Source organism: Macaca mulatta, chromosome 16 (assembly GCF_049350105.2).
Source record: "Macaca mulatta isolate MMU2019108-1 chromosome 16, T2T-MMU8v2.0, whole genome shotgun sequence".
Lineage (NCBI taxonomy): Eukaryota > Metazoa > Chordata > Mammalia > Primates > Cercopithecidae > Macaca > Macaca mulatta.
Window position 1 is genome coordinate 66460608 of NC_133421.1, and position 10486 is coordinate 66471093.

General features: G+C 53.4%; 2 protein-coding genes across 5 annotated transcripts in view; one reads left to right on the top strand and one right to left on the bottom strand.

The window, feature by feature from the left end:
* The first annotated feature begins 1227 nt into the window (after nucleotides 1-1227).
* HSPB9 (heat shock protein family B (small) member 9) lies at nucleotides 1228-1823 on the top strand. Its single transcript, XM_015119686.3, is given in 3 exon segments — nucleotides 1228-1389; nucleotides 1391-1625; nucleotides 1628-1823. Coding segments are annotated over 3 exon segments (459 nt in total). The 5' UTR covers nucleotides 1228-1236; the 3' UTR covers nucleotides 1699-1823.
* Nucleotides 1824-3634: 1811 nt separating this feature from the next.
* The window catches only part of RAB5C (RAB5C, member RAS oncogene family), a 31465-nt gene continuing 24613 nt past the window's right edge, over nucleotides 3635-10486 (bottom strand). For 2 of the 4 annotated variants that reach the window (XM_077968885.1, XM_077968886.1), the window contains exons 3-7: nucleotides 8641-8894; nucleotides 6958-7109; nucleotides 6570-6692; nucleotides 5089-5182; nucleotides 3635-4553 (exon numbers count right to left, since the gene is read on the bottom strand). In XM_077968885.1, the coding sequence (XP_077825011.1) occupies nucleotides 4438-4553; nucleotides 5089-5182; nucleotides 6570-6692; nucleotides 6958-7109; nucleotides 8641-8806 (651 nt within the window). In that variant the 5' untranslated portion in view covers nucleotides 8807-8894 and the 3' untranslated portion in view covers nucleotides 3635-4437. 4 annotated transcript variants of the gene reach the window in all.

Sequence of the window (10486 nt, forward strand, 5' to 3'; positions counted from 1 at the left end):
CTGCCTCTTTCCTGCGCCTCTCTCCCACTTAACCCCCTCCCCCAACTCGCGCACAGGCCCTGCCCCACGCGGCTCCGGACATGGAATTGCAGCTGCGGTAAAGATGAGACGTAACAACAGTTCTGCAGCAGTGTGGTGGTGACTTGGGTGTGTTCTCCTCCTGACATTCACCTGCACCTTTTCGTGCGCTTTTCTGTATGTATTTAATAGCATCACTCAACAAAAGGGAGTTTATCAGGCCGGGTGGCTGGCTCACGCAGGAGAATCGCCTGAGCCTAGGAGTTCGAGACCAGGCTGGGCAACATAGGGAGACCCCATCTCTACAAAAAAATAAAAAATAAAGTTTATAGACCGGACGAGGTGGCTCACGCCTGTAATCCTAGCACTTTGGGAGGTCGAGATGGGAGGATCGCTTGAGCCCAGGAGTTCGAGATTAACCTGGGCAACATAATAAGACCCTGACTCTTAAAAAAAAAAAAAAAAAAAAAAAAAAATCAATTAACAGCACCAGAGGCATAGCTGTGGTTACGATGGTCACCAAGAAGGCTACTGTGGAGGGTGAGGCAGGGGACGGCTAAGCCTTTCTCTGCGCACTGGGAGCCGCTCTCCTAAAGCCCCGACTGCATCTTCATCTTTGTGGCCCGAACCCAGACCACAGCCTGCATCACAGGAGACCCCGGGGGGCGGATGAATTAATGCAGCCGGAGAGACCAGTCCGCCTCCTCGTCTCGCGTGTCCGCGTGGGGTTGTGGGTGGTCAGGGAGAGGTAGGGTGGATGACCCAGAAAGGCCGCCCTCCCCTGACTCTCTCTGGGAACAATCCTTGCCCCAGGCCTGGTCCTTAGAAGGCAAGACAGCCCCCTTCCAGCTGGGGGATCAATCTGCTGTTGGCTGCACCGCGGTCCGGCTCCCTCGGGTCTGGCCTGGTCGAGGATCCAGTTCCTTCACAGCTGCGGCCTCCTCGGGGCCCATTAACGAAGGTGGGGAAGGGCGGAGAAAGGGTCAGGGTCTAGGATGAGAGTAGCTGCGGGCGCGCCAGGGCGGTGACAGTCTGGCTCTTGGAGGTAAGATGGGCGTGACTGATTCCGAACTTCGCCTGCGTTTGCAGAAGCGAAGGGAACCGAGCGAGCGGAGCTGATCTCGGCTAGGCCACGGGACGCCCCTCTCCGGGCGTCCGCGCGCCTAGCTCTGCGCTCGGAGCCTCGCGCCCTTGGACAGCAGTTAGTTGCTGACTCGGATGCAGCCGATCGGTAACACCTTCTCCGAGAGCCGGGTGGCATCCCGGTGTCCCAGCGTGGGCCTCGCTGAAAGGAACCAGGTAGCCACAATGCCGGTGCGGCTGCTCAGGGAGAGTCCGCCAGCGCAGGAGGACAATGATCATGCCACAGACGGGTTTCCAAATGAAGATGGATGCCCACGGCTTCGCCCCGGAGGAGCTGGTGGTGCAGGTGGACGGCCAATGGCTGATGGTGACCGGACAGCGGCAACTGGACGGCAGTGACCCGGAAAGGGTCAGTTACCGCATGTCACAGAAGGTGCTCCCGTCCAACCTGAATCCTACCGCCATAACGTGCTGCCCGATCCCCTCGGGGAAGCTATGGGTCAGAGGCCAGTGTGTGGCGCTGGCTCTCCTGAAGCCCATACAGGACCGTCCTGGAGACTCAGCCTTGGCTCTAAGGCTTCCAACCTGACCCAGTAAACAAACGACCCGATGTGCGGCAGCCTTGGTGTCCGTTGTCTTTCCTGGGGATGGGGGTCAGAGGTAGAGGGACTGGAGGCACAGGAGGCAGGAAAGGCGCCCCCAAGGTGGTGGTCCACCAAGAATCAAGCCTCTTCGGGCAGATCACTTGAGGCCACGAATTCGAGACCAGCCTGGCCAACATGGTGAAACCCCATCTCTACTAAAAACACAAAAATTAGGTGTGGACCGGGCGCGGTGGCGCAAGCCTGTAATCCCAGCACTTTGGGAGGCCCAGACGGGCAGATCACGAGGTCAGGAGATCGAGACCATCCTGGCTAACCCGGTGAAACCCCGTCTCTACTAAAAAGTACAAAAAACCAGCCGGGCGAGGTGGCGGGCGCCTGTAGTCCCAGCTACTCGGGAGGCTGAGGCAGGAGAATGGCGTAAACCCGGGAGGCGGAGCTTGTAGTGAGCTGAGATCTGGCCACTGCACTCCAGCCTGGGCGACAGAGCGAGACTCCGTCTCAAAAAAAAAAAAAAAAAAAAAAAATTAGGTGTGGTGGTGTGCGCCTGTAATCCCAGCTAGTCGGGAGGCTGAGCAAGAGAATCGTTTGAACCTGGGAGGCAGAGGGAGGTTGCAGTGAGCCAAGATCCTGCCACTGCACTCCAGCCTGGGCCACAGAGTGAGGCTGTCTCAAAAAAAAAAAAAAAAAAAAGGCCGCCTGTGGTGGCTCATGCCTGTAATCCCAGCACTTTGGGAGGCCAAGGCGGGTGGATCACTTGACGGGAGTTCGAGACCAACCTGGCCAACATGGTGAAACCCCGTCTCTACTAAAAATACAAAAATTAGCAGGGCATAGTAGCAGGTGCCTGTAATACTTGGGAGGCCAAAGCAGAAGAATCGCTTCAACTCGGGAGGTGGAGGCTGCAGTGAGTTGAGATCACACCACTGCACTCCAGCCTGGGTAACAGAGACTCTGTCTCAAAAAAAAAAAAAAAAAAAAAAAGGAATCAGGCCTCTGTGGCCCTGGGAGAAATTAGAGGGGAGTGTGGTCCTAGCTGAGCAGCAGCTCTGACAGGGAGCAGCAGAGAGCTGAGTGCCCAGACCTGATTCCAGAACCAGTAGAGAGCTGCGTTGGGGCAACTTGGATGTGGTGTGGGGTGCTGTGGACAGAGGTGGTGAGGAAAGCCAGGGGCTGCAGTCTTGGCCTTAAGACCAGTCCAGGCCGGGCGCGGTGGCTCAAGCCTGTAATCCCAGCACTTTGGGAGGCCGAGACGGGCGGATCACGAGGTCAGGAGATCGAGACCATCCTGGCTAACCCGGTGAAACTCCGTCTCTACTAAAAAATACAAAAAACTAGCCGGGCGAGGTGGCGGGCGCCTGTAGTCCCAGCTACTCGGGAGGCTGAGGCAGGAGAATGGCGTGAACTTGGGAGGCGGAGCTTGCAGTGAGCTGAGATCCGGCCACTGCACTCCAGCCTGGGCGACAGAGCGAGACTCCGTCTCAAAAAAAAAAAAAAAAAAGACCAGTCCAGCGTTCCAGGGGCTGTTGGGATTCCTTCCTCTTCAGAAAGAGAGGATCCAGACCTTCTCACTGGTAAAGACCAACCAAAAAAACCCAAAGAGGTTGTTTCTGGTGTTTCAGAGACTAATGATCATCAAATACAGACTGCATGTCACCCCAGTATGATCTGGTAGGTGGGGGAAGGGAAGGGAGTGGTGGAGAAGTGAATACAGGCCCTGAAACTTCAAACGTGGTCAGCCCAGGTCAGCCACCTCATCAGAGCTGCTAACAGTAAGAGCCTCTTTCTCTTGGTTACCATGACCGCCAGCATCCCCTCATATTAGAGGGGAAGATTTTGTTTAACAAGATTCAGTGGTTCATTTTAAATCAATTTCAACTACAGAGGGCACTGTCTGATAAACTGCCAGAGAAAGACAAGGAAGACAGGTGTGAGGTCGATCGATCGGCTGACTATATTGACAAGATACTGATTGGTTACATGTTGAAGAAAACATACAATACAAAATACAGAAAAGTTGGTTCCGTCCCCTCCCACTCCCCCCCTTACCCACCCACCCCCAAATACTCATCATCGTGATTTGGTCAGAACAGGGCTCAGAGCCAGAGGTCGGGGTGACCAAGGGTGGAAGGGTTGTGGGCAATGGGTTCGTGGCTGTCACAATAATGCTGTGATAATGCTGTGGTTTCCCAGCAGGGAGGTGGGGGCGGGGAGGGGGACTGCAGCCTGATGAGAGCCAGCTGAAGGAAGAGCTGCCTCTCCCTTCCTAAGCCCCTTCCCAAGGTCTGCCCCCCGCCCAAACCCAAGACCACTCCGAACAAGGTGAGGATGTGGATGCTCTTGCTGGGTCTGCTGTTCCGCAGGAGGGAAAGAAAGGGTAGCTGCTCTGACCCCACTGTCCCCATATACAAGGGTGGGGGGACAAGAGCATGTGGCTACTCCCAGCAAGGGAAAATGGGAGAGCAGTAGAAAGGGGAGGAAGTGGGAAGAGCAGAAGATCATATATATTAAAAAAGTGACTTAAGACTTAAAATTGAATTAGTATTTGTACAGAAAGGTGCAGGTGGAATAACTCACTCTGGCCTATGATCAAAATTATATGGAGAAATCATGGTGGACCCCTCCCCCTGCCCCCCCAGTGGTGGCCCCAGTCGTTAAGTGCGATTGGTTAGAGTGGATTCCAGTCGGGTCGTTCAGGTGGAGGAGGTGGGGGCAGCGGGCAGGCAAGGGGGGCTCAGTTGCTGCAGCACTGGCTCCGGCTGGCTGGGTTGTTCTCCTGGAGGTCCACACCTCGGTTTCGGCCTGGAGCACCAGTTGCATTCTGGGGCTCGTTCTTGGGAAGCTTCTTAGCTGTTTGGGAGGGTGAAAAGTGCATTTGTGGGGGTTACCCCAGTAACTCTCTCTGTTCCACTGGAGTAGATTCTGGCCTTTACACCCAATCAGTGATAACTCACATATTGAGGGCTTCTATGGGTCAGGTGCATTCTGAGTGTTTTCAGGAAACTGTGGCAAAGAAAGGTTAAATAACTTGCCCAAGGCCACAGAGCTAATGAGTGGTAGAGCCAGGATCTGCAACCCAGGAAGGAAGATTCCAGAGCCAAATGAGCTAAAAACTCCTAGGCAGTGGGTAGGGGTAGTGAAGGCAGGCTCTGAAATGGATGGCAGGCTACAGGCTCAGAGAGTGAAATGTTGAGACTCTGGCCCAGGCTTCAGGAACTTCTCGGGTGAACAACCGACATCTACATCTGGGAGTCAGGTGAAGACGAAAACAATTTTATCAGAAGGTTAAAAGTGATGAAGGGACCCCACAGGCCCACTCAAGACCAGCAGACAGGTGATATGCCCTTGGTGTGGCAGAGAGAGGAGGGGAGGAGAAGCAACTGACCTATTGCCATGAAGATTTCGTTCACGTTCATTGCAGTCTTTGCTGATGTCTCCATGAACAGCAAACTGTTGTCATCTGCATAGGCTTGTGCTTCCTGGTTTGGATGGAGGTGAGACAGGGTGAGAGGGAAATGTTGGCAGGGGCCAGGGCCCAGGATACAAACCTTCCCTGTTCGAGGGCTTTATCATAATAGAGATCAGCTGGACACACACAGGGGTTTTTCAGGCCTAAGGCTGCCCTGATCTGGGTTTCCCCGCTCATGTATAGCACCTCTCAGCTCACAATCACTGGCAGATGTCTTACCCAGGTTTCCCTAGGTCCACCCTGCCTTCTTGCTCTTCAAAATCACTAGGCTAGGAAATATTTCTAGAAAGTTAACCTACAAATACACTTACATGTTTGCACAAAAGCACAAAAGTATGTGGATGTCTACTGCAGCACTGTTTTCAGTCTTTTGCTATTATTAGGGATTGGTAAAAAATGACCATATACAGTATGTATAGCACACTGCCATCAATGTAAAAAAAGGGATTAAAAGACACGTGCATATTTCTGGAAGGACAAGAAACTGGGGAAATTAGAAGAAAAGTTGAGTTTCTAGGGTTAGCAGAGACATTTCTTTTTCAGTAAGTTTAATTAAAAAGTCAACTTACAAGAAAAGATAAGCAGCAGGCTAGTGATCCATATCTACAATACCCCTACCACCAAAGAAAGAGAACCAGGGAGAGACAGGTGACAGGTAATTCCCTTTAGGCCCACGCTTTCTCTCTTTTTTTTTTTTTTGAGACAGGATCTCACTCTGTTGCCCAGGCTGGAGTGCAGTGGCACAATCACTGCTCACTGCAGCTTCAAATCTCCTGGCCTCCAGTGATCCTTCCCACCTCAGCCTCCTGAGTAGCACACCACCATGCCTAGCTAACTTTTGTATTTTTTTTAGACACAGGGTTTTGCCACATTGCCCATGCTGGTCTCGAACTCCCAAGCTCAAGTGATGCTCCCACCTCAGCCTGCAGAGTGTTGGGATTATAGGCGTATGCCACCGCATCTGGCTGTTTTTATTTTTTTAAGAGATGGGGCCTCACTCTTGCTCAGGCTGGAGTTCAGTAGCGCCATCACTGCAGTCTTAAACTCCTGGAATCCAGCAATCCTCCTGCCTCAGCCTCCCGAGCAGCTGAGACTACAGGTGCGTGCCACCAAGCCCAACTAATTTTCAAATCTTTTGTAGAGACAGAGTCTTACTATGTCGCCTAGGCTGGTCTCCAACTCCTGGCCTCAAGTGATCCTCCCACTCCAGCCTCCCAAGGCACTGGGATTACAGACAGGAGCCATGTTAGGCCCATGCCTGAGGCACGAGAGGCTCAGCAGATGGAAGCTTCCCCGCTGCCTCCTAGCGCAGCCCTTCTCAAAGCCCCTGAGCAACCTCGACGAGGGCGGAGGAGCTGCTTGCTCCACTCCTTCCCCCACGTCTGTCATCTCCTCACCTGGAATTCCACGGCTCTCTTGCTGGCCAGGTCTGCCTTGTTACCCGCAAGTGCAATGACGATGTTGGGGCTGGCCTGCCTCTGTAGCTCCTTCACCCAGTTCTTGGCCCGTGCAAATGTATCCTGAGGAGACAGGGGCAGAATGTCGAAGGGACAGAGAAGGCATTCTGCCCAGGGCCACCCACTAGAGACTTTCAAGTTGGCACAGCCAAATTATCTAAGACACTGCCACCTAAAGATTCTGACGTAATGTCCCCAAACAGGAAATCTGCCCACCCGCCACCCAGGAACAGAGGGTTAAGCGGCCTGAAATCGGGGCTTTGATAACCCAATCCCTGGGACTCTGAGAAGATGAAGGGAAGAGGAAGAGGCAAGGGGAAATCTTTACTGTGTTGGTGATGTCATAGACCACGATGGCAGCCTGAGCCCCCCGATAGTACATGGGGGCCAGGCTGTGATACCGCTCCTGTCCAGCTGTGTCCCAGATCTCAAACTTGACTGTTGTGTCATCCAGGCAGACAGTCTGTGTGAGGAAGGCCGCTGTAAGAGAGAAGGAGTGTTCAGGGGCAAGGGTGAGTTGGAAGCCACCCCACACAATCCCACTGCTGCTTCTAGGCTCTGGCACGCAGAAGCCCACCACTGAGATGGGCACAGAGAACCCTCAACCCAGGAGCCAAAGCAGGCCTGAGCAGGGGTGGAGTTTGGATTTTATGTACGTGTCTGGGGGATGGGGTCTGCACAGGCTTTGCAGACCCAGCCTAGGCGAGGGCAGAAGGGAGGCCTGCATGCACTGGGTTGTCTCAGGACCACGCTCGGAAGAGGAATGCAGCAGGGGCAGCAGAGGGGAAGTCTAGGGGAAGCCTGACTCCAAGCACAGAAAGGTGAGCGCCCTCAGACCTCCTCCTCCCGCCACTCAGAGAACAGACCAGCTGGGGACCTCTCCACCCCTCAGTTTGCTCCAGCCCAGGGGTGTCACTGACCTTGGGTTTCCTGAGGACATTCTCACACACTTAGCTATGCTGGGGAAGTACACACTGTTCCACCACCAGGCTGAGGCTGGGTGGCCGCCTTCCCAACCACCCCTGCCACCTCCAGGCACTCCAGCTAGCCACCGCCCCTAGCTCTGACCCAGACCCGTTCCTGTATGGCCACCCTGTGACCCGACCTTCAGTCACTAAGAGGTGACTCCTTAGACAGGGGAAGGCAGGGTGCCTGTACACATACTTCAAAGGAGGAGTCCAGAGCTGGAACAGACAGCGAAAGGCCCCTTTGCCCTTGGACCCAGCAGAGGACCCCAGACAGCCGTGTGTGGAAGGCTGCTTTCCTGGTCTGCCCTCCCCCAGCGTACTGAGGGACCTGGGGCACTGCCTCACTTCCCCTCTCCAGCTCCTGACCCAAATGCTGAGGAGGCAGCAGGGAGACTGCTGACACGGCCCATTTTGTTTCCAGCTGCCTGGAAACCTCCTACCAACCAAGAGAGTAGAGAAAGGATGACTCAAGGCCAACGCCAGCATTGGCCCCTGCCTCTTGACGTGTGTGCTAGCCACGGAGGCAAGAAGCTGAGGCCAGACCCTCACTCACATCCTAAATGCTGACCACTGGAGAATCAACAACAGGCTGTGAGCTCCAGAAAGTCAGCTTCAGAAACGCCCACCTATCACCCAGCTCTGACTCACCAGGCTGCTCCTCCTTCTGGAAGTGGGAAAGGCCAGGGCACGTGGACCACCCGTTATAGTAAGAAGGGGCCTCGAAGATCCAGAGCCAGCCTCTCCCTCCATGAGGCCGGGGCAGTGAAAGGGCCTCAGCCAAGGCCACACAAATCAGGAAGGGGCAGAAACAGGATGGGAAGCTGGCTTTCCATTCCAGCGAATGCTTACTAGCAATGCTTCAGGGGACTCTGGCATAGAGACCAGGTGCTGGGCTCGATTCCAGAGCCCAGGTGAGGAAGTGCAGCTGCCACCACAGACGCATTTAGTCTCTAATGCAGGCAGGCAGCTTCCCATCTCTTCAAGGTCAAAGCATTTCTTTGGCAACCCTGAGGCCCCTCCCCAACTCCCTCGTGCCCACTCACCTCCGATTGTGCTCTCCTGGTACTCGTGAAACTGTCCCTTGACAAAGCGGAGGACGAGGCTGGATTTGCCCACCGCAGACTCCCCCAGCAGAACCAGTTTAAACTGACAGATCTTGTTCCCAGCGGCTGGTCCATTGGGTCGTGCTGCGCCTCCCCGACCCGCCATTGCCCGTCCAGCTGTAGTGGTCCAGAGAGTGTGCGGGTGGGGACCGGTGCTATGCAGAGAGGCACTTAGTGGGGAGGGGGACCTCCAACTGTAGGGGAGAAATGAGAAGTACTGGGTTAGTTCAGAGGCCGTTGCCCAGTGTGTCCTTAAATTACAGATCTTTCCCTCTGGCCTCACTAAGACCTAGCTGACTGCTTCCCCTCACCTCACCTCCCTGCCCTCCCCACTAGAAGTCAGGAGGCCTCACTGGGCTACATTAGACGTCTACCGGCTCTACCACCATCTGAGCCGTAAAGAGGAGAATGGTCTCCCAACTTCAGCCTCATGGTTCTGAGCAAACACATTGACTTCTGGGTCCCAAATATGTACATTCACTTAAAAATAAACGCACACAGGTGACGAATGAATGTGTGACAGCCTGGTGACAGTTAAGTCAACAGGCTTTTGCGGCAAAATTAAAAAAAAAAAAAAAAAAAAAAAGCTTAGGAAGATACTAGGATTTAGGTCAACAATGAAGTTCCAGTCTGGCAGCCAGGACCACAATGGTAAGGCAGACAGGGGCCCAGGGGGTCCTGGTAGAAAGCTCCTCAGAAAAGGTGCTTGGACAACCTTGTGGGCTGGGCATTCAGGGACCATGGCCTGGCCAGCACAAGTTGTTATTAACATAGCCATTTTTCTCCTGCCACCTTCAGAAGGACTGACCGACTTTCAGTGTAAGGCTGGACTGTGCTCCTCTGTGCACCAGAATCAAAGCAATGTTTCACTCTCCCATCCTGAGCCTTCTTCCCTAGTTCTCTCATTTTTGATGGGCCAAAGTCTCGCGCCCATTAAAAAACAAAACACACAGAAACAAACCCATACCGAAACACACACAAAGCAAACACATAGAGAAACACACAAACACACCCCAAAACACACACAGAAACACACCAAAACACACACCGAAACACACACACACAGAAACACACACCGAAGTCAGAGCTCTGCCGCAGTCAGCACAGCTACCAACTTTCCCTTTTTCAATAGAGACCTCAGTTCCATTCTCTACTGGCAGAGATGGGGTGACGGAGAGAAAGAAGAGGCAGGAGGTGAGGGAGGGCAGAGACCAAGTCCTGCACCCCCAACAACTGGTGTTCCAGCCCCGACATCTGAATCACTTGGTTGGCGACAGCTTCAGAGGCTCAGGTTTTTGTTTTTGGTAAGTTTTGGAATTGCAAAGACACATGAGGAGCCTATCTCTAGAAGCCTCTAGAAGACATAAGTGGATGTCTTCATCAGACATATACATCTGATGTTAACAGACATCAGGATATATACAGAATATTTTACAAACAGGTCCTGTGAGTAGGTATTAAATACTGAACACCGTTCAGCGTTTGAACCTGGGTTGGAAAGAAAAGGTTTTTATTAGGCTTCCCTTTGCATAATGGAGTCTAAGATCCCAGGGAGAGCCGTGATCTGTCCCTGAGCAAGGGAAGTACATTCCCTCAGAGTCAAGGGACAGCAATGTGGATGAACAGGAGGTGTCTGTGGGAAGCAAATGGTGCACACTCATGCAAGAAGCTGACAGCAAAGGGCTTGTTTTGTTCAACCTCAAATCGTTTTCCACATCCAAGTTCTCCCAGCAACTCATTTAAAAAGTGAGCTTCAGGAAGAATGATTCACTAGCCAGAAACAACA